Consider the following 24,902-nt stretch of genomic DNA (forward strand, 5'->3'; position numbering starts at 1 on the left):
AATCAAATATTCAAAACTGCAAGGAAGATTGAAATTCACAGGGCAGAGAAAGATGCCAGACAGGAGATAGTGATAAGATTCTGGAAGATGGAAGGTAGCTAGAACAGTGTTTAAGTTTTTGCTTTCTCATACCTGCACCCTGCAGGGGAGACCCCAATAAGAATCTACCTAAAAACCGCTAAAGCCCAGAAAAACTTAGGAACTAGAATCCTTAGTTATCTCTGAAAGCTGGATGTGGGTTGGAGTTGGGGCAGTTCCTTGAATGTGTCAGAAGGGAAGGGGTCCGAGGATCTAATCGCTCCTTACACAGGCTTGCACTGAATCTTATTCATAAGAAAACCACTCAAAATACATCATTACCATAATTCAAGCAGCACCAGGCAAGTCATTAGATTAGTCCCTGTTGTCAAAATACATTCCTCTCTGAGAATACCACGAGAAATACGTAATTCCTCCTCCTGAACATCAGAAAATTGTAAATAGTAATGATTACTGAAATACTACAAAATAACTGTGGCTAGACTATAAAGTGTTCAAAAGTCTACCTTATGCTAAATACTGACATTCAGCTTTTATCTGAGGGAAACAAAATTATATAGACCAAAGACATCTTTCCTTCCTGTATCAATGATATTTGGTGAACATCACTATGTTTATTAACAAGTCATTAATGGTGGACTAATTTTTAACTTTCTTCTTTGTGCTTTCAGTTATTACTCAGAAAAAAAGTACACTAAGCATTTTTACAGAAAAAGGGGAGGGTACAAGTAAGATATAAACATATAGATTGGAATTATAATATTCACCTCATATTTTTCTACCATCATCTACCCATTCCTAAACTAAAATTATAGAATTAATGTAATTAAACATAGAAGTCAATTCTGATTTTGGAAAATTGGATAAACTTTTCATAATCTTTAGCACATAAATTCATAAAAAGAGACCTTTATTCTAGTCTGCATTTAAGAAAAAGGGAGTCCTAAATTATACAAATGTATGGAGTAATAGAATATTCCTTAGAAGCAAGGATGGCGAGACTTCGTCTCACATACTGTGGACGTGTTATCAGGAGGGATCAATCCCTGGAGAAGGACATCATGCTTGGTAAAGTAGAGGGTCAGCAAAAAAGAGAAAGACCCTCAGTGAGATGGACTGACAGGGTGGCTGCAACAATGAGCTCAACATAAAAATGACTGTGAGGATGGCATCGGACCAGGCAGTGTTTCATTCTATTGTGCATAGAGTCACTATGAGTCGGAACTGATTCAATGGCACCTAACAACAACATAGAACAGGAATTTTATATTTCAGATAAAGGTAGCTAAAAAGAAAAGAAAAGAAAATTTACCTAGTCTTCAGTTCATTCCTCCGAATTCTGTCAAATTAAGTTACAAATCAATGAAATTTCCCTTTTATCGAAAAGCCATTAAAAGGGAAATTTAATTAAAATTTTGAAATCACCTACAATTTCATTATCTTAACTACTTCCACGTTATGCTATTTTTCTCCCTTCTTTAAATGCAAATATATTTTACATAGCTGCAATTATAATTGTTATAGCATTTTATAGACATTTTCAAAGATAAGGGACCACAGAAGTAAGTTATTTAGTCCTTAACAATCATTTTGTAGCTCAGGGAAACTGATATGCATATAAATTTACCTAGTTGCCTCTGATGTTCAGATAAGCTCATTTAGTTGCCCCAAGTCAAATATTTAGTTAACTGTAGAGCTGGGACTAAACACAAATATCTACCTCTCAATCCATTGCTCTTCCCATTACACTCTGATGTTTCCTTTAAAGACCAGCAGAAAGAAACACCATTGTCTTGGTAAACTGCTTTCCTAGAATTTAGGATTCATCCTATAGCGATGTTCTCAAATATGTCCTCCCCCCCAACAAGAAAGCCACTGTTAGTGATCATGTGTCTTCCTACATTAAAATGAAGCCATTTTAAAATAAAGCCATTTGACTTTTTTCTAAGCCTTATTCAAACCAGTGGTTTTCAAACTATGTTCTAAGAATCCCTAGGAGCTCTAGAAAAGTGCCTCAGGGGCCACTTTCATGAGGCTAAAGAAGTAAGCCTCCAAATATCCCTAAATCAACTATAGCAGCCACATATTAGTATCATATACACTGGACTCACATGCACAATTTCATTTGAAAAAAAAGATTTCTGCTTAAAAAAGTCTAATACTTCTCTAGTTCAACTTCTCTTTGTCCTCCTTTCAACATTCTTCTAATACTGGCCCCTTCTCTATAAATCTCAAGTTTCTCAATTACCAAGGCCCCCTCGTTAGAGCACACAATCCACATATCTCAATTCACTCCAGTTTGACTTCCCCCAAGCTTCCAATTCTTCTTAAAAAGAAAATAAGGTTGGGAGGAGACTATAGCTTTCTTACCTAGAGTATGCATTCATCAAAGTTGCTGCAGTTGTCCTTTTTGCTGCCCCCTTCTCCAAAATTTGATAGACTTCATCCTTGTTGTGCACTGTAACTTCTTCTAAACCTTTGATTATCACTCCCCTCTGACAAAATATCAAAAAAAAATCCATTAGTGCTGGTAAGGAGTGAGCTTCTTGGATCAAGTGGACACTTGAAACTATGTTGGCATCTCCTGCGTGGAGGGGAGATGAGAGGGTGGAGGGGGTTAGAAGCTGGCGAAACGGACACGAAAAGAGAGAGTGTAGGGAGAGAGCGGGCTGTCTCGTTAGGGGGAAAGTAACTGGGAGTGTGTAGCAAGGTGTATATGGGTTTATGTGTGAGAGACTGACTTGATTTGTAAACTTTCACTTAAAGCAGAATAAAAATTATATAAAAAAAAATCCATTAGATTGGTTAAAATACAATAGTATTCTGACTTCTCAAAGCATCACACATTAAAATTTAGAGACCTTTCATTCTCAAAGACAGAGGTACCTTGTTACGGGGATCATCGAACATTTGTAGTCTCTCAGAAACATCAGTAGATGGATTAAGGAGATCAAAAAGTTCTTCATTATAGATTTCCAACAGAGATACTTTAACTGAAAATTCAGTACCATTATCAGTAAGTTTCTCAAAAATCTGATGAAGGGTACGTGGAATTATACCAGCCAAGGGATCCTGAAATTATATTAATAAGGATTAATATAAAGAAACAATACCATTTACCGTGGTAGTTAAAACACAGATAACAATTTACCAAAGCAAATTAAAAAAAAAAAAAAAACCTAATATTAGCAAAGACAAGTCATTCACAACAGTCTGTTCAACAGTAATTATTTTTCTTCATCCCTTCCACAACTCTAAACATACCTGTCAGCCAGCTTTACATCTGAGCATTACACAGAAGCCAACTGAACCTACTTAAAAAGCCAAATTCAACAATTCTTTCCATCTTTTAATGAGAGAATGATAAAAATGGCCCATCTAACAGAATGTTACTAATTCTGACATAAAGATGTCAGAATATCCAAGTATCTTTAATAAAATTGTTATGCATCTCTAAATTTTTAAACTGTGCATTCAGTCTATTCCATATATCCTATGGTTACAATTCTATTATCCATTAACAAAGTAAATAGATGCCTCCAATACATATCTACTAGAAAAAAGGTTCTACCTAAATGTTAATAATTTGGAAAATCAACTTAGTCATTAGACTAAATTAGATTTAAACACATTTGATGGAAATCTTTGTGAAATGTACTGTATGTTTTCTATATTAAACAATATAGTGACCATAATTTCTTGAAGACTCAAGGTCATCACTAATGAAAGTAACATACTACCCCCACTATGCTTTTTGAGACTCATTCCCTCACTACGAAGCTCTTTCTTTCAGGCCCTACTCATACTCCACTATTCCACAAAATTCTGCTTTAACTATTGTGTACAAAACACCCGTCTTGTCATTTAACTATGCCAAATACATTGGTTCTCTCCCAACAAGACTGTATGTTTATTAAACGGGAACCATACCATATACTTTAATTTTACTACAGTAATAAAAAAAATAGTTTATCCTAAATTTACATTGACCTGGGTACTCTGATCTTCTCTATTTCAAGACAGAGGCCCTCAATCAAGTTCTATTCAGTTAAATTTTGGCCCACGTTAGAGACAGAAGTCTGTCATAAACAATAAATACCTCCTCCCAGGTATACTCTTCATTAGGTGACCTTTCACCTTCCATTGTAAAGGTTTTCCCAGTGCCTGTTTGGCCATACCTGTCAAAATTAACAAAAGTGATCAAAAACAAATACACCTATATAAAATGTTTCATCAATTTGAAAAACAGTGTTCTACTTACGCAAAGATAGTGCAATTATAGCCCATAATAACTTCATCCAAAATTGGGCATACAACACTTCGGTAAACATCAATTTGTTTAGTGGATGCTCCAAAAACCTATCAAAACAAAAAAAATCTAAATATTTCTTAAAATAATTTCTCCAAGAAATCTTCCCCCCAAAAAAGAAATTATCCCAAGTTACTCATATTAATAATTTTGTTTAGCATATTAATTCATTCAGCACCACTAGAAACCATTTGACATCTCAGAGTCAATTGGAATTCCTAATTATACACTTATTAGAGAACCTAGGAGTAATATAAAACCAAAAAACCAAACCCAGTGCCGTCGAGTCGATTCTGACTCATAGCAATCCTATAGGACAGGGTAGAACTGCCCCATAGAGTTTCCAAGGAGTGCCTGGTGGATTCAAACTGCTGACCTCTTGGTTAGCAGCCGTAGCACTTAACCACTATGCCACCAGGGTTTCCAGGAGTTATATATATATACACCAGGAAATCTTTGGATTAATAGGTAATTAAGAAATAACACCATTTTAAAAAGAAATTAAGTACCATATCAAAAGTATATGTTTTCCTTGAGCTCTTGTCAGCCAATCCTGCAGTTCGTATACTAATTTCTTTTCGTACATGATCACATTCTACTACAGAATGGGCGTTAGCTTTCCGCTCTGCCAAATTAAATGGTCTATAAAAAAATACACAAAGTTATTCAAGAACTCTTAGTTACCAGATTAGTAATGACATTTTCATTAGCTACTTCAGACAACTAAGAACAATGTGAAGTTCTGACTACTTTCACTATTGGCGGTGAGGATTAAACAATACTGCTAAAGCAACAGCAGAATTTTAAGGGCCTTAATTCCCAAAAATTTAATCAGTTGTTTTTTACTTAACTTTCAAAAGTATGCAAAACATTACAATTCTGACAGCTTCTTAGAGTAAATGTTAACAGAATTTAACTTGTAAAAAACGCCAAATTTATTTTTCAGAATTGTATTTCCACTATTCTTACAATCTGATCAAGTTACATTATGATTCACTAGAAAGAGTATGACAAATTTGTTTAAAATATAAACTCGCCAGTGTGTACCCGGCACAACATAAAAATAATGACTAATACGTAGGGCAATTACTATGTACCAGGTACTCACAATCTCAAGTACTTTACATGTATTAACTAACTCCCTTTGTTCTGACAACACTGTTATGTTGGTACTCTAATTAGCCCCATTTTTCAAAAAACAGGCCCAGAAAAGCTAGATTGCCCAAGATTATCCTGGTAAGTGCCAGAGCAGAGTTATGAACCCAAGCAGACTGGATCAAGAGTCCTCATTCATCTGAAATGCTAAGGAAGCACTTAACTTCAAAAATTATTTCCTTATTCACTAATTAGATAGTAGGAAAGTTTCATTTTAGGTGAAGGGAAAGACAATGCACAATACAGGAGAGGTCAACACAAATGGAGTAAACCAAAAACAAAGAAGTTTCCTTAATAAACTGAACACTTCAAAGGCCAAGGTAGCAGGGGAGGAGGTTTGAGGACCACAGTTTCAGAGGACATCTAAGTCAACTGGTATAATACAATCTATTAAGCAAACATTCTGCATCCCATTTTGGAGAGTAGCATCTGGGGTCTTAAACGCTAGCAAGCGGCCATCTAAGATGCATCTAAGGTGGGTCTCAACCCACATGGAACAAGGAAGAATGAAGAACATCAAAGACACAAAGTAATTATGAGCCTAAGAGACAGAAAGGACCACATAAATCAGAGACTACATCAGCCTGAGACCAGAAGAGCTAGATGGTGCTCGGCCACAACCGAAGACTGCCCTGACAGAGAACCCAACAGAGAAATCCTGAGGGAGCAGGAGAGCAGTGGAATGCAGACCCCAAATTCTCGTTAAAAAAACAGACTTAATGGTCAGAGTGGGACTGGAGGGACCCCAGAGGCCATGGACCCCGGACCTTCAGTTAGCCCAGGGCAGGAACCATTCCCAAAGCCAACCTTTCAGACAGGGATTGGACTGGAATAGTGGATGGAAAATGATACTGGTGAAGAACGAGCTTCTTGGATCAAGTGGTCACGTAAGACTATGTTGGCATCTCCTGTCTGGAGGGGAGATGAGAGGGCAGAGGGGGCCAGAAGCTACCTGAATGGACACGAGGAGAGAGAGTGGAGGGTGTTATCTCATTAAAGGGAGAGCAATTAGGAGTGTATAGCAAGGCGTATATAAATTTTTGTATGAGAGACTGACCTGATTTGTAAACTTTCACTTAAAGCACAATAAAAATTAATTAAAAAAAAAAATTATTTCCTCAGGGAGTCCTTCCCATCATCCATGTCTCAATCAAAACCATATTAAATTTTTGCTATATGTTCTTTCAACATCCTTTATATGCTCTTCTAAACATCACCTCACTGGTGGAGCAGTGATTAAGCATTTGTGTGCTGATCAAAAGGTCAGCAATTCAAATCCACCAGCTGCTCCTTGGAAACCCCATGAGGCAGTTCTACTCTGTCTTACAGGGTCACCAGGAGTCAGAATTGATTTGATGGCAATGGGTTCCAGGTACTACAAATCTAAGGATCCCTTCAAAGCACAATGGTTAGGAGCTCAGCTGCTAACCAAAAGGTCAGTGGATGAAACCCACTAGCTGTTCCACGGAAGAAGAGATCTAGCAATCTGCTCCCCTAAAGATTACAGCCTAGGAAACCCTATGGGGCATTCATACAAGGTCACCATGATGGAAATGACTCCACAGTATACAACAACTACACATATCTAGGAGCTCTGGTAGCGCAAATGGTTAAGAGCTTGTCTGCTAACCAAAAGGTTGGCAGTTTGAACCCACTCAGCAGTGCAACAGAAGAAAGGCCAGATTACAGCCAAGAAAATCCTATGGGGCAGTTTTTCTCTGTCACATGGGACTGCTATGAGTCAAAATCAACTCAATGGTATGCAACAACAACCACATATCTGGGCCAAAGGTAGAGGCCCACTCTTGACCTGAGTTTATTTCTTGTATTAAGTATCACACATTTTAGAAGGAAATTCCACATAGGAAATTATCTTTCCCCTTATCTCTAAACAAGCCAAGATGCTATTTATTTAAGAAGGAAACCCCAACTTCCCCTAGCATGTCCCACTCCCTAGCATGTTTCTGAGTGGTCAAAGACCAAATTTGTAATACCAGGAAATCTACCTCAGCAACTTCCAGGTAATAACTGGTAATGCTGTCATTTGCCAATTATGCGTAAACCGACACAATGTATATAACCCATATGAATATGCAGTATTATTAAAAGTTCAACAAAACTAAATCAGAACCACTTATATTGAGGTAGGCCAAGAGGATCAAGTGGCATGAATTGATCTCATGTGGCCAAAGCTTTTCCAATTAGTCTATTATTCCTGGCATCCCTGTGCTAATCTCTCCCCATGAGGTGATTAAGTCACCAACTCCGTACCATTCAAATTGTCAGGACAGAATAGGAAATTCGCACAGATCACACATTGCTGAAAGTTATCAGAAATCCCAGAGAGGAACTTTGAGGACTGTATGTACTACAAGAAGGTACTGCCAAGCCACTATTTTCCTATCTAGACTTCTCTAATTAAAAGTTGCAAGGTTTCTGCTGATTATCCTAACAAATACATCAATTTTTATGTAAAAATTCAAATAATTGCAAGGGGCCCAAAAAGAGCCCAAAAAATTGAAAAAGAATACAGTAGGAGGACTCACAAGAAGCCCGGGTGGTGTAGCAGTAAAGCGCTAACTAAGCTGCTAACTGAAAGGCTGGCAATTCAAACCCACCAGCACTGCTTCTGTAAAGATTTACAGCCTTGGAAACCCTATGAGGCAGTTCTGCTTTGTTCTACAGGGTCGCTATGAGTTGGTACCAACTCAAGGGCAATAGATTCTGTTTTTTTGTTTTTAGGAGGACTCACAAGTTCTAATATCAAAACATACTATAAAGATACAGTAATCAAACAGCCTAGTACTCATATAATGATAGACATATAGACAAATTCAGAGTCTAGAAATAAAACCATACATCTATGCTCAAGTGATTTTCAACAAGAGTGCCAAGTCCATTCAATGAGAAAAGAATAGTCTCTTCGAGAAATTGTACTGGGACAACTCAATTTCCACATGCAAAAGAATGAAACTGGACTCATACTTCACATCATATATGAAAATTAACTCAGAGTGGATCAATGACCTAAATGTATGAATTAAAGCCATAAAATTTTTGGAAAGCATAGTTTTCAACAATGGATTCGTAGAGATGACATAAAAAGCACAAGCAACAAAAGACAAAATAGATAAACAGGACTTCATCAAAATTAAAAATCTTTGTGCATCAAAAGACATTATCAAAAAATGAAGAGGCAACGTACAGACTGGGAGAAAATTTTGGGGTATCATACATCTGACAGGGCTTAATATACAGAATATATAAAGAACACTTACAACTTAACCCAATTTTAAAAATGGGCAAAGGACTTAGACATTTCTCCAAAGATATATAAATGTCCAATAAGCATATGAAAAGATGCTCAACTTCATTAATCCTGAGAAAAATGCAAATCAAAACCACAATAAGATATCACTTCACACCCGTTAGCTATTATCAGAAAAATAGAAAATAATAAGTGTTGACAAGGATGTGGAAAAACTGGAACCTTCCTCTAGTGCTAGTGGGAATGTAAAAAGGTGCAGCCACTTTAGAAAACAATTTAGGAGTTCTGCAAAAAGTTAAACAATGAATTTCACTCCTAGGTATACACCTGTGTTAATAACTTGTGGCCATCAAGACAATTCCAACGCATAGTTACGCTATAGGACAGAGTCCATCTGCCCCACAGGGTTTCCAAGGCTGTAAATCTTTACAGAAGCAGACTGCCACATCTTTTTCCCATGGAACAGCTAGTGGGTTCAAAGTGCACATGATTCAGTTAGGAGCTGAGCACTTAACCACTGCACCACTAGGGCTCCTTACCTATGTTAATAATAGCCAACAGAAGGCTAATTTCCAAAATGTAAAGATAATTCATATCCCCACTTTCCTACTGCATGGTCCTGACACCAGCCACACACGTGGCACTTTCTCTGACCCTAAGCTCCCAGAATTGGGTTTCCACAAGTTAGGGCTCTGTCCTTCTTAAAAAAAAAGCCCCTGCAAAATAGGCAAAGGCCAGTTTCTCTGTTGACTGTCACTGCACCCCACTGGGTTCTATAATTCACTAGAATGACTCGTAGAACTCACGGAGACTACCTATTAAAAAAAAAAAAAAAACCTATTACCCACTTACAATTAACCCATAAACCCATTTTGGTCATGTTGATTCTGACTCACAGCGACCCTATAGGACAGGGTAGTACTGCCCCATAGGGTTTCGAAGGCTGTAAATCTTTACAGAAGCAGACTACCACATCTTTCTCCCAAGGAGTACCTGGGGGGTTCCAACTACCAACCTTTTCAGTTGGCAGCCAAGCTCTTAACAACTGTGCCACTGGGGCTCCTTCACTTAAAATTACCCATTTATTATAACCAGAAAGGATATAAGCAAAGACACACATCAGTCAAGATCCAGGCGAGGTCCTGGCAGCAAGAGGCTTCCACTGCACCCAGGGACTTGCCTGGACCATCATGTTTGGAGAAGAGGAGGGCCAAGGAGGGCGTGGGAGACCCTCGGCGGCACAACAGCCACAACAAACCTGCTGGCAGTTGTAAGGATGACACAGGACCAGGCAACATTTCATTCTGTCGTACGTGAGGTCACCATGAGTTGGAGTCTACTCTACAGCAACTATCAACAAAGCATTTTGCACTGGTGATAAAGTAAAAGAAATCTCTTCAGAGCTAAGTCTTGAAATATACAAAAACCAAACCAAACCCCTTGCCATCAAGTTGATTTCTACTCATAGTGACCCTGTGGAACAGAGTAGAACTGCCCCATAGGGTTTCCAAGGCTGTAAATCTTTACGGTCCTGTGGAGCCGCTGGTGAGTTCGAACAACCAACCTTTTGGTTAGTAACCAAGCACTTAACCACTGAGCCACCAGGGCTCCTGTATGGGGATGATTAATACCAAATTAACTAGTGGAGGAAGAGGAATGAGAAGGAGTACACAGGGGGCTCTAACCGTAATGACTGTTTTGTTTCTTAATCTAGGTGGTAGATACACAGATGTTTGGTACACTGTTCTTTTTAACTCTTTATAGATCTGAAATATTTTGTAACAGTAAAACAAAAAAATCAAAAGAAAACTACAGAGAAAAAGTAATATGCCTGGCTTTTTAAACAATCAAAATAATCTAAAAAATTGCATTTGTAATATAGGCTGTTGAAAAACTAAATCTTCAAAACAAGCAACTAGTAACTTGTAACTGGTAAGTGTAATCCCCCAGACTTAAGGTTATCACCGAAGATTCTCACACCTAGTTTAGAAACCTTGGATATCTACAATTCAGTTCACCAGAGCTGAGTAATAGCCTAAGAAAGTTCGTGGATACAGTTTTTCTTAATAACCTTTTTATTTTAGAATTCCTTTAGATTTACAGAATATTTGCAAAGATAGTTGTCGGTACAGTGTTTAAAGCAAAAACACACATACAACAAGTAAGCTGTGCAGGGCCTCTAAAAAATTTAATAAACTAATTTCTAAGCAGAAATTTCTATAAATGTTCTTCCTTTACTAACTCATTTTAAAACTAAGAAGTTATTTGGAAACCTGTCAGGGGAGGGTTAACACCCTACACACCTACACCATCACCCTGGAAAAGGTGTGTGGGTCTGAACTGTCTATGAACCAACAGGCAAAGAAAGGGAAGACCAAGTTGCAGCAAAACCTTATACCTATAGTTGTATTATACTGGCTTAAATTTTCTCCTTGATCTTTCAACAAATACACTCGTCTTATGACTTAACTTTTAAAGTTTAAATACAGTGATGTTTACTAGTGACGAAGAAAATACCTAGTTAGAGCAGATGATTACGTTTTTAGAGATAAAGATGACAATCCCAATGTAAGCGCTAAAACATCTGCAAAGAAGGTGTGCAGCTTATTTCCAAACCTACAAACTAGACGTAGCAGCATATAAAAGCGAAACATCTTTATAAGTTAAAAAAAGAATGCACTTTCCACTAAATAACGATGATCAAACGCGCTTTTTGAGTACCAGCTTAAATACACTCCAGTACATCCAATACAGCCCTTGCTTTATCCCGGAAAATAGACACTACTCATCACAGCAACCTAGTATCATTTCTATCGAACAGAACGCGGGGAACTTTGAACGGAGGAAGGTCGGGTCGCAGACCGTGCAGGAGAGAACCCAGGAGCAAAGCTCGGGCGATCCAAATCCTGCCAACCTCGCCTTACCTGCATCTCACCACCACCTGGATGTTCTTCCCCTTTTCCTCTTTCTTCTTCCCGGAGGAATTCGGCTGGGACGCCATTACGGTCCTCGCCTAAAAAGCAAGGCCTAGCTGCGGGCTTCTGCGCTGCTAGGCGCCGAGGGGCGCGGCGGCCGGCGCGGGCCGGGGTGCCCACCTCCCTAGCGGCCGGGGGAACCGACACACGCGACTCGGAGCTCCCGCTCTCCACCTGGCGATCTGACAGGCCACGACTTCTCCCCCGAACCGGCCCCAGCCGCGGAAATCACCAATCTCGTCGCCTCCCGAAGTCCGGGAAACCAAGCAACGACTCCGCGCCTCAATTTGAAAAAGGAGCCGAGTCGCCGGGCCAATCGCGGCGCGGGCGCGCAAGGCACCATGGGACGCGGTGTCGTCGTGGGCGTGGCCCGTGGGAATGTAAAACTCTGCTCTGTTATCGCCTCCCAGTTTTTAGTCCAGTGAGGGAAACGCGGAGTGAACGGAGTGTGACAACTCAGCGTAGCATTCGGGTTAAGACTGAAATTGCTATGGTAACATTCTGGCTCCTCCACTTTCCAATTGCGTGGCCTTGTTTAAGTTGCATAATGTCTCTAAGCCGAAACGTTCTCATCTGCAAAATGAAAATAAGAGTAACTGTCTCAAAGGGTGGTGGTGAGAATTAATGAGTTTAGACTGTGTCTAGAACATAGTAAACGCTCAGGAAAGGGTGGCCGTGAGTATTATTAGAGAATTATAAGAGAGAGCTATGGAAGTACACAGGAGAGGGACCCAAACACCCTTGGGGAGGTCCAAAGCGAGCCGCCTTCCTGAAGGCGGCGTACAGAATGGTATGAAGAGATGCTAAGAGATGATGCTACCACTGGTACCAAATCCTGAGGAAATGGACATTAAATGTCATTTGAAGGACTCTGAATTTATTCTTCAGCTTGTAAGAAGTCATCATTGCTAAATGGTTCCAGGCAGGATCAGATTTGCGTGTTAGGACAGCAGCGCTGCAGGCTGATGCAGGTTAGAGACCCGCTTCCCTGAAACTACAAGGAGCGCCTTCAGCCGACTCCCAAGGAGTTTGCGCTAACTCCCGTCGGCGGTCAGCCTACAAATCCCAGCATGCAGTGCTCGCCGGCTCGCCGGCCTTCAGTGGCCTCCGGCTTTCCGTAGGCACCATATGGACGTCTAGGCGGTGTTCATAGGGCGTTGCAGCCGAGATTGATCTGGTTTGGGAGTCCGGGAAGTAGTGAGTCAGAGGCCTGGGAAATAATGAGACAGGGGCCTGTACCTTAATCAACTCCTAGAGCTAGCTTCTGGTCCACACGTAGCCCACAGGGACCTAGATGTTATTTTACTTTCTTAGAAAAGGGTCGCTATAAATTGGAATCGACTCGAAGGCAACAGGTTGGAAAAGGCAACGGCCTGGCAGAGTGGAAAGCTCGTCGTATCTCTTGGTGTTCCTTCTCTGTTGTTAGGTGCTGTCAAGGCCTTTGCGATGCATAGCGACCCCGTGTGACAGTAGAACTGCCCCACAGGGTTTTCTAAACTGTAATCTTTATGGGAGCTGATCACCAGTTCTTGGCGGAGCCGCTAGGTAGGTTCAAACCCACCAAGTCTTCGCTTAGCAGCCGAGCGTTTAACCTTTGTGCCTCCAGAGCTCCTTGTTCCCTCACTAATGTCTCCTTCTCGCTCCTCCCCTTTCCCCCATATTCCCCAGGGAAACATCTACAGCTCAGACCACTAGTCACCTCCATTCTACATAGTAAGCTATCTACCTACATCTCTTAGATGGCTCACCAGCGTCTCAAACAACATATCCAAAACAACTCGTCAACCCCTTACTTCCATCTTAGTCTTTTAAATATGGACACATGACACTAAATAGGACCTTTGATTCCTTCACTCCCCCGTCCAGTGCAGTCCTGTTGGTCTTTCTCCAAGGTATGCCCGTCAGTTGCTTTTTCTCTGCCACCACCCTCGTCCAAGTCCCCTTCATCTCTTCCATGGACCACTGTCATCAGCCTCCTTGGCAGATTTTCCTACTCCTGCTCCTATCCTCTACCCCCAGTGCATTCACCCAACAAAGGACCGGATCTTCAAAAACAAAAAAAACCAGGTCATGTCCCTCATCTGTTTAAAAAGTTACACTGGCTTCTCATTGTATTTCACATAAAATTCAAACTCTTTGCCATACCCTGCAGGGACCTCATGATCTAGACCTTACTTATGCCAACGTCAACTCTACCTACTCTCCACATAGCTCACAACTATACTGCAGAGCTTCTAAGTTCTTTCTAGCAGCCAGGTCTTTATGCTTGCTGTTCCCTGTGCCGGAAACTCTTTGGCTCTTTGCATGACATATTCATTCTCATCTTTCAGATCTCAGTTCAACTTTCCCTTTAAAAAGGTCTTTCCACCCTCCTATAATTGTCTATCTCAGGAGCCTGTTTAAGTCCTTCGTGACACTACAGTTTGTAATTACATTGTCTGTATGTTTTCTGTCTCCTGAGCTAGAATGTAAGTTTCATCAGAGATCATGTCTGTCCTGTTCACTGTTGTTTTCCCAGTATCTAGAACAGAGGATTGCACAAAGTTGTTGTTAGGTGCCATCGAGTTGGTTCCAAATCACGGTGACCCCATGTACAACAGAATGAAACACAGCCTGGTCCTGCACCATACTTGCTATGTTTGAGCCCATTGTAGCAGCCACTGTGTCAATCCATCTCAGTGAGGGTCTTCCTCTGGACCCTCTAACTTACCATGCATGATGTGCTTCTGCAGGATCTGGTCCCTCCTAATAACATGTCCAAAATATGTGAGACAAAGTCTTGCCATTCTCGCCTCTAAGGAGCATATTGATTGTACTTCTTCCAAGACGGATTTGTTCATTCTTCTGGTAGTCGATGGTATATTCAGTATTCTTCGCCAACACCATAATTCAAAGGCATTGATTCTTCTGCAGTCTTCCTTATTCATCGTCCAGCTTTCACATGCATATGAGGTGACTGAAAAATACCATGGCTTGGATCAGGCCCAACTTAGTCCTCAAGGTGACATCATTGCTTTTGAATACTTTAAAGAGATCTTTTGCAGCAAATTTGCCCTATGCAATGTGTTGTTTAATTTCCTGACTGCTGCTTCCATAGGCATTGAATGTGGATCCAAGTAAAATGAAATCCTTGACAACTTCAGTCTTTTCTCCATTTATCATGATGTTGCTTATTGGTCCAGTTGTAAGGATTTTTGTTTTCTTTATGTTGAGGTGTAATCCATGCTGAAGGCTGTAGTCCTTGATCTTCATCAGTAAGTGCTTCAAGTCCTCTTCACTTTCAGCAAGTAAGGTTGGGTCATCTGTATATCAAGGTTATTAATGAGTCATCCGCCAATCCTGATGCTGCATCCTTCTTCATATAGTCCAGCTTCTCAGATTTTTTGCTGAACACACAGACTGAATAAGTATGGTGAAAGAATACAACCTGGACACATACCTTTCCTGATTTTAAACGATACAGCATCCCCTTGTTCTGTTAGAACAGCTACCTCTTGGTCTATGTACAAGTTCTGCATGCACACAATTAAGTGTTCTGGAATTCCCATTCTTCCCAGCGTTATCCACAATTTTTTATTATCCACACGGTCAAACGCCTTTGCGTAGTCAATAAAACATAGATAAACATCTTTCTGGTATTCTCTGCTTTCAGCAAATATCCATCTGATGTTGGCAATGATATCCTTCATTCCACATCCTCTTCTGAATCTGGCTTGAATTTCTGGCAGTTCCCTGTTGATATACTGCTGCAGCTGTTTTTTAATTATCTTCAGTAAAATTTTACTTGCATGTGACCAACTGAATGAATAATTTCATGAATAATTTATAAGGATCAGCACAAAGCTGGTTTCTATGAGGCAGTAGTTAAAGATGTCCCAAATGTATAACTTTTCCCAACTGCTGCCCCACTCCATCATCTCTAACATCAATTACTGCTTCTCCACTCTGTATTTTCCCTCCCATCTTTGGGTTCTGTAATTCACTGCAACATCTCACAGAATTCATGAACCATATCTCAAGGAAATGGCTCACACAGTTGAGGAGGCTGGCAAGTCCCAAATCCGTAGGTCAGGCCTCAGGCTAGAGGCTTCTCCCAACCCACATGGCTGCAGGGGCTGAGGAACCCAAACTGGCCTGTCTGACAACAGGCTGCTGGCTCACAAGGCTGTGGAAGCTGGTGGATCAGATCAGAGGATAGGCTGATGGCTCAAGAGGCTGCAGAAGCTGGGGACCCCAGAAATGGCAAGTCAGACCATAGGCTGCTGGCTCAGACTTCAAGAACTACTCAACGTAGTCACTCAATAAATGCATATTGAAAAGGACAAATATTGTATGAGACCGCTATTATAAGAACTAAAAAAAATAGCTTAAACAGAGAAGAAAATATTCTTTGATGGTTACGAGAGTGGGGAGGGAAAGGGGGAGAGGAGTTTTCACTAATTAGATAGTAGATAAGAACTATTTTAGGTGAAGGAAAAGACAACACACAATACAAGAGAGGTCAGCACAACTGGACTAAACCAAAAGCAGTTTCCTAAATAAACTGAACACTTTGAAGGCCAGAGTAGCAGGGGTGGAGCTTTGGGGATCATGGTTTCAGGGGACGGCAAGTCAATTGGTATAATAAAATCTATTAAGAAAACTTTCTGCATCTCACTTGGGAGAGCGGCATCTGAGCTCTTAAATGCTAGCAAGCGGCCATCTAAGATGCATTACTTGGTCTCAACCCACCTGGAGCAAAGGAGAATGAAGAACACCAAAAACACAAGGTAATTATGAGCCCAAGGAACAGAAAGGACTACATAAACCAGAGACTACATCAGCATGAAACCAGAAGAACTAGATGGTGCCCAGCTACAACCGATGACTGCCCTAACAGGGAACACAACACAGAAGCCCTGAGGGAGCAGGAGAGCAGTGGAATGCAGACCTCAAATTCTTTCAAAAAGACCAGACTAAATGGTCTGACAGACTAGAAGGACCGTGAAGGTCATGGTCCCCAGACCTTCTGTTAGCCCAAGACAGGAGCCACTCCCAAAGCCAACTCTTTAGACAGGGATTGGACTGGACCACGGGATAGAAAATGATACTGGTGAAGAGTGAACTTCTTGGACCAAGTAGACACATGAGACTATATGGGCAGCTCCTGTCTGGATGGGAGATGAGAGGGCAGAGGGAGTCAGAAGCCGGCAGAATGGACACAGAAATAGAGAGTGGAGGGAAGGAATGTGCTGTCTCATTAGGGGGAGAGCAACTAGGAGCATATAGCAAGGTGTATATATATTTTTGTATGAGAGACTGACTTGATTTGTAAACTTTCACTTAAAGCACAATAAAAATTAATAAAAAATAAATGCATATTGGGTACCCAAAAGTAGTTATTCAACACCTCTCAGCCTTGGTCTCCATGTTGTGAGAATTAAAAATTGTCATAGCATTGCACAAAACTGACACTGTTAAAAGTGAAAGCAAAGAGTTTAATTGGAGGATGGGACAGCTCAAGCTGGGCAACACAATGTAATGCAAGATCACAAGGTGTTCAAACATTCTGAGGGAGAGGTGAGCTTTATACGAAAAATGGAGGAGTACGTGACCATAATCATGGGGACTTGGGATTACACATGGCTACAAGATAATCAAAAGTTAAAATTTTACAAGGTTAGCTGATCTATTTTTTAACATAGACTTCCTGGAGCCAACCTAGCAAGTGATTTTTCTCAAATGTATTCTTCCTGGGGCATGCTGCCCAAGCATTCTCCTGAGACCATCTTGATAAACATTTCCTGATAAGCATTTCTTCACAAACCATATTCTGGCTTCTTGTTTATTGAGAGTGGTTAAAGTTTCACAAGAAGTTACGTGTCATAGGCTCCAAACCACAGGTTCTATTCTTAGAAGGGCAGAAAGTCACTTACGACAAGCTACAGTGTAATTTGAATATAGAGTTTTGATTCAGGTTTGGGACTGTCATTTTGATCATGTCAAGCACCTCAGTTTTAGAGTGTCCTCACACAAAATAATAAAAAAAACTAGTATAAATGACTGGGAATGTAAAATGGTGCAGCTGCTATGGAAGACAGTTGAGCAGTTGCTCAAAAAGTTAAATATGCCATGCTACGACATGGACAAATCTTGAGAACCTAATGCTCAGTGAAATAAAGTCAATCACAAAAGAACAAATACTGTATGATCTCACTTACGTGAAATAACAAGAATAGGCAAATGTATAGAGACCAGAGTTTATAACTGGTTACCAGGGACAGGAGGGAGAGGGAAAGGGGGAGCCATTGTTTAGGAAGCAGTGGGTTTTCGTCTATGGTGATGAAATATATGGCAATGATTACGGATGATAGTTGTACAACATTATTAACATAGTTGATATAACTAAATTATACACACCAAAAAGTTTTTGAACTGTCAAATGCCGTGTTACATATTTTTTTACAACAATGAAAAGATAGAGAAAAAAAGTTAAACGTAGAAATACTAGTTAAAAAAAAAAAAAACACATTGCCATTGAGTCAACTCTGACTCATAGCGACCCTATATGACAGAGTAGAACTGCCCGAAGGAGTACCTGGTAGATTCGAACTGCTGATCTTTTGGTTAGCAGCCATGGCTCTTAACCACTACGCCACCAGTGTTTCCAGAAATACTATATGACCCAACAATTCCACTCCAGGATACCCAAAACAATTGAAAACACATGTTCAAACAAAAACTTGTACAGGAGTATCTTTTCCACACTATTTACAATAGCCAAAAGGTGGAAATAACCCAAGTGGCCATCAACAGATGAATGGATAAACAATGGAATATTGTTTAGCCATAAAAAGGAATGAGATACTGATATATGCTACAATATAGATGAACCCTGAAAACATGTTAAGTGAAATAAGTCAGACACAAAAAGTCACAAATTGCATGATTCCATTTATATGAATTGTCCAGACTGGGCAATTCCATGGATACAGAAAGCAGATTAGTGTTTGACAGGGACCCAGGAAGAGGGGGAAATGGAAGTGACTTCTTCCTTTTGGGCCGATCTGAAAGTTCTGGAACTAGTTAGTGGTGATGGTCGTACAATACTGCAAATGTACATAAAACCAAAATCATTGCCATCAAGTTGATTCCAACTCCTAGTGACCCTACAGGGCAGAGTAGAACTGCCCCATAGGGTTTCCAAGGAGCAGCTGGTGGATTCGAACTGCAGCCCTTTGGATAAATGCTTAACCACTGCTTCACCAGGGCTCCATAAATATACTTAATGCCACTGAATTGCACACTTTAAAGTGGTTAAAATGGTAAATTTTATTTATTTATTTTTTTACTATATAAAAAAGCTTACCCTAACAACTGTTAGAGCAAGAAAGAGGGAGGAAGGTGGGGGAGGGAGAGACAGAGAGTCATGGATACACGGACACATGGATAGACAGTTGTTGTCAAGTCAACTCTCACTCATGGCAACTTTATGTAAAGCAAAACAAAACGTTGCCCAGTTCTGCATCATCCTCATGATTTCAGTCACATTCAAGTCCATCCTTGCAGCTATTGTACCAATCCATCTCAGTGAAGGCCTTCCTTGCCCTCGACGGCCCTCTGTATAACCAAATATTACATCCTCCTTGAGAGACTGAGCCTTCCTAAGGATCACCCAAAACAAGTGAGGCATGCTGTGATCCATAAGGTATTCATTGGTGAATTTTTGGAAGTAGATCACCAGGACTGTCTTCCTAGTCTGTCTTAGTCTAGAAGCTCCACTGAAACCTGTATGAAAAAAATTTCATATCTTCTTGTTTAAATTATATTAAATGTGGACCTAAGTCCCCCTTCTACCTGGAAACTTTGAGTTTGATTATTACTGTAGATCTTCACACACCCACATTTCGTTATGTGGGAAGGTCCGGGGGATTCACACAGAGAAAAACATCTGAGGAGAGCCCTCCAGCTTTTGACTCATATGGGTTGTTTCAGAGATGCCTACTGTTCAAGTGCAAATAGTCCTTATAGCCTGGGAGACCTGCTGCTTCTGAGCCATTCCTAAGGTGAAGGTATTGTCACCACAGAATTTCGAGGACGTTGTCCTCTAGTTTCTGCTGCTGCTGAGAACTCCAAAGCCATTCTGATACCCACTCTTTTGTACGTAGCCTCTTTTTTCACTCTCTAGAGCTTTCAACAATCTGCCCTTTCCCTCATTATGCTGAAATTCCGCAATGACATGTCTTGGTGTAGGTCTTCTTTCATCCATTATGCTAAGCACTTGGCGAATCCTTTCTATCTGACAACTACTTTCCTTTAGTTCTGGGAAATATTTTTTGATTATTCATCTATCCTTTCTACTTATTTTTCTCTGCTCTTTCTTTCTGGAATACCTATATTTGGGTATTGGATTTCTACCATCTAGTGATTACAACTATTAATATTTTGATGTACTTCTTTCCAATTGCCTGTATTTTATCTTTCTCTCTTTGTGTTTGTTTATACATACATATATACATACATATATCAGTAATTTAGATAACAATTGAATACCTAGTTTGGCATCTTGATTTTTCATTTTACACAAGCATTCTCCGGAGACCTTAAAAATTCTTCATAATCTTCATTTTTGTTCGTGGCATAATATTCTAGATTTGTATGATCTTTTAAGGCTCTTGATCAACACCTATGCAATTCTTTAAAAGAATTTTAGTCAACAGTTGAAGAGTACTTGACTTTAGCCATCTTTTTCCATGGTTGCTAGGATCATTTTTTTTTTTTTTTTTGTAGGATCATGTTAGGTTCTGCTACTGTATGTTTGTGGGTATGAATGCTAAATAAAACAAAGTATGTCTGCATATGGTTACAAACTGAGAAAAACCACAGCTATAATTGTTCATAAGCCTCTAAAAAACAGTCCAAAAATGCTTAAGAATAGAGTTACCCCAGTTCCAGATTTTGGTTACTGTTTTTAGTATTCTAATAGTAGAATCTCAGTAACAAAGATTAATTGGGAGAGAAAGAGAAAGAATATGTTTCCAGCTCCCTGGCCTTCTACCAGTTTCTGAAACATGCCAGACTCCTGTCCAGAACCTTTGTGACTGATGCTTACACTGTCTGGAGTTTTCCTCTCATTGTTCTTATGACTGGCTCCTTCTTACCTTGCAAGCCACAACTCAAATGTCATTTCTTCAGAGAAACCTTCCCCATGTAAAGTAATGCCCCAAACTCTCTCACAGAACCCCATTTATTTCCTTCACCACATAGCAAAAGAAAATTTTGAGATTTTACTCTCCATAGTTATCTTTCTTTTCCATACCTCAGGATCCTTCTGAGGACATCAAAGACATTCAGAAGAATTAGTAGGAATGCAAAGAAAAAAGAATATTTAGTGTTTGTAACTTTTAAGCTACGTTCTTAAGAATGAAAAGGAAATGTCCCAAAGTCTTCATGACCTTGGATTTGGCAACGAATTCTTAAATATGACACCAAAAGTATAGGCAACAAAATAAAAGATAAATTGGACTTTATTAAAATTAAAAAAGCTTTTGTGCTCCAAAGGACATTATCAAGAAAGGGAAAGAAAACTCACAGAATGAGAGAAAATATTTACAGTATTGTGTGATTGTCCACGATTTTGTCATCCAGAATATATAAAGTATCCAAAATATACAACAAGCTCTTACAACTCAACAATACAAAGACAAACAACCCAATTAAAATTGGGCACAGGATTTGAAAGGATAAAACTAAAAAACCAAACCCAGTGCCATCGAGTCGATTCCAACTCATAGTGACCCTATGGGACAGAGTAGAACTGCCCATAGAGTTTCCAAAGAGCTCCTGGTGGATTTAAACTGCCAACCTCTTGGTTAACAGCCGTAGCACTTAACCACTACACTGCCAGGGTACTTCTCCAAAAAAGAGGTTATAAAAAATGATCAATAAGCACTTGAAAATATGCTCAAGTCATTAGTCATGCAAATTAAAACCACAATGAGAAATTACTTCATACCCACTAGGATGGCTATTATCAGACAAATGGTAAGGATATGGAAAAATTGCAATCCTTCTCTGTTGCCGGCAGGAATGTAAAATGGTGCAGCTGCTGTGGAAAACAGTTTGGGAATGCCTCAAAAAGGTAAACATAGAATTACCATATGACCCAGCAATTCTACTCCGAGGTTGTCAGAAATACATTCTCTTACAGTCTAGTAGGCTAGAAGTCCAAATGCAGGGCATTAGCTCCAGGGGAAGGCTTTCTCTCTCTGTCAGCTCTGGGATAAGGTCCTTGTCATCAACCTTCCCCGGTCAAGGAGCTTCCCAGGGCAAGGACCCCAGGTCCAAGGGGTGTGTTATTCTCCTGGCTCTTGTTTCTTGGTGTTATGAGGTCCCCATGACTCCCTGCTCACTTTTCTCTTTTATACCTCAAAAGAGATTGACAACTTAATCTTGTAGATTGAGTCCTGCCTCATTAACATAACTTCCAATAATTCTACCTCATTAACATCATAGAGGTAGCATTTACAACACATAGTAAAATCACATCAGATGACAAAATGGTGAACAATCACACAATACTGGAAATCATGGCCTAGCCATGTTGACACACATTTTGGGGGACACAATTCAATCCACAATATAGGTATATACCCAAAAGAATGAAAACAGGAATGCATACAGGTAGTATACACCAATATTCATTGCAGCAGTATTCACAATAGCCTAAAGATAGAAACAACTTAAATGTCCATCAACAGATGAGTGAGTAAACAAAATGTGGTATATACATACAATGGAATATTACTCAGCTATAAAGAGAAATGAAATCCTGATATATACTACAACATGGATGAACCTTGAAAACATTATGCTGAGTGAATTAAGTCAGACACAAATATCTAGAATAGGTAAATGTATACAGACCCAAGTTTATCAGTGGTTACCAGGAGGGGGAAGGAGGGGGACAAAGGCTCTCATTGCTTAAGGGGCACTAAATTTTTGTTAAGGGTGATGGAAAATTCTGGAAATGCATATTGGTGATTGTTGTATAACATGATGAAAGTAATTAATGTTACTGAATGGTATACTTAAAAATGGTTAAAATGGCAAATTTTATGTCATATGTTTTACCATAATAAAAAATTTTTAAAAGGAGTGGGGGAAGTCTTGAGGCAGCCCTAAGCAAGACATTAATTAAGAGAGGCAGATGATCACCCCTTTTCAACTTTCAACCTCTAGTTGAGATTCTCCTGGCTGGGACGTCGGGTGGAGAGAATAGAGTAGGAGGTGAAGAAGTTCATGAGGAGGTCAGGGGTTGTTTATATTAAAAAAAAAAAAAAAACACCAAACCTGTTGCCGTCAAGCCGATTCCGACTCATAACGACCCTATAGGACAGAGTAGAACTGCCGCATAGGGTTTCCAAGAAGCGCCTGATGGATTCGAACTGCCCACCTTTTGGTTAGCAGCCGTAGCTCTTAACCACTATGCCACTAGGGTTTCCGTTGTATACATAGACATATACGTGTGTGTGTGTAAATATATATAAAAGGATGAATGGTGGGGAATCCATGGAGGGGATCTGGTGGACAATTAGCCTGTGAGAAGTGCCACAGAAACTGCCTCTCTCTTGACAGTTGCCTACACAGCCAAACTACTGTTTCCTATGCTGACATTTTGCTAAGCTCCCACCTAAACTGTCCCCTTTGTACATTCTTCTTGTCAACATCCCAGAACAGTCACAAACCCCTTAATATAGGTGGTGAAATCCTAGCCACCTCTCCCCTCCCAGAGGGGCAGTAGTGGTGATAGAGGAAAAGTCCCAAAACTGTTACTTGGGTGAAGCTGACCAGCAGTAAAAACCTATTGTGGTTACATTAATGTTATTTTAATCACCATATGTAATTATTTTATATAAGTATTAGTTAACTTGTTTCTCTTTCCCACCGGAGTATAATCTCCACAAGAACAGAAGCCTGGTTGCTGTTTTCTCTGGTGTGTCCTCAACATCTAAAGCAAAGCCTGGGTCCATAACATTTCTTGAACGGATAAATGAAAAGTAGTGGTAAGTGACTCATAGCGACCCAATAGGACAGAGTAGAATTGCCCCATAGAGTTTCCAAGGAGCGCCTGGTGAAGTTGAACTGCCAACCTTTGAGTTAGCAGCCGTAGCTCTTAACCACTACGCCACCAGGAATCGACTCGATGGCAGTGGGTTTTTTTGTTTTTTGTTTTAGTGGTAAGTGTGGAAAATATAAATTATAGATTTTTTATATTGATATTTCAAGTACTGCCCATAAAGTAACTCAAACTTATCTTTAAAGACTTTTAAGTATGATTCACTTAGGAAAATGTTTAACAAATTTATAATTAATAAATCATGCATCTACAAGTGCTTTAAAAATGCATGTTGCTTTTTACCTACTTTATTACTCTAAAATGGTACTGTGCTTAAAACTAACATACATTTTTAAACTTTTTATTATGAAAGATTTCAAACATATACAAAAGCAAAGACAATAGTTTAATTAGTACCTCGAGCATCCGTTATCCAGCTTCAATGATGATCAGCTCACAGCCAATACTGTCACCTACACTTCTTCCCTAACCTTGTATTCTCCACTGAATTACTCTCAACCAAACACCAGAAATCATATTGTTTCATTTGTGAATATTTTCGCATAGATTTCAAAGATCAGGGTTCAAAAAAATAAATATAAATAAATAAATAACGTGTTCCTACTTTCCTGATTATCTCATAAATGAATGTTTCTTTTTCAGAATGGGTTTTACAAATTAGGATCCAAGCAAGATCTAAACATTTCATTTGGTTAATATGTCCCTCTTTTTTGTTCTGTATTTTACCTCTTTTTGAAGATTCTATTGAAATATTATGAACAGAGACATAAACAAGTCATAAGTGTAAAGCTCAATTTTTACAAACTGAACACTCATGTAAGACATACCTTACAAACCTTCCTTATTCCCCCTTTCAGTCATTACCACCCAGCAGTAATCATTCACCTGACTTCTAAGACTATAGACCAGTTTTACCTGGTTTTCAACTTTATATATATGGAATCACACAGTATATTTTTGTGTCTGGCTTCTTTCCTCATGTTTCTGAGATCTATTTGTATTGCTGAGTATAATTATTGTTTGTTCATTTTCATTGCT

The 24,902-nt window shown here is 39.6% G+C and overlaps 1 protein-coding gene across 1 annotated transcript in view; it reads right to left on the reverse strand.

The window, feature by feature from the left end:
- The window catches only part of KIF11 (kinesin family member 11), a 52,660-nt gene extending 40,646 nt beyond the window's left edge, over positions 1 to 12,014 (reverse strand). Inside the window, exons 1-6 of the mRNA XM_003409233.4 lie at positions 11,696 to 12,014; positions 4,858 to 4,990; positions 4,301 to 4,398; positions 4,139 to 4,217; positions 2,926 to 3,111; positions 2,410 to 2,534 (exon numbers count right to left, since the gene is read on the reverse strand). Of these exons, the coding sequence (XP_003409281.1) occupies positions 2,410 to 2,534; positions 2,926 to 3,111; positions 4,139 to 4,217; positions 4,301 to 4,398; positions 4,858 to 4,990; positions 11,696 to 11,772 (698 nt within the window). The 5' untranslated portion in view covers positions 11,773 to 12,014. The remainder of the gene's footprint in view (positions 1 to 2,409; positions 2,535 to 2,925; positions 3,112 to 4,138; positions 4,218 to 4,300; positions 4,399 to 4,857; positions 4,991 to 11,695) is intronic.
- Between the last annotated feature and the right edge of the window lie 12,888 nt (positions 12,015 to 24,902).

Source organism: Loxodonta africana, chromosome 16 (genome assembly GCF_030014295.1).
Source record: "Loxodonta africana isolate mLoxAfr1 chromosome 16, mLoxAfr1.hap2, whole genome shotgun sequence".
Lineage (NCBI taxonomy): Eukaryota > Metazoa > Chordata > Mammalia > Proboscidea > Elephantidae > Loxodonta > Loxodonta africana.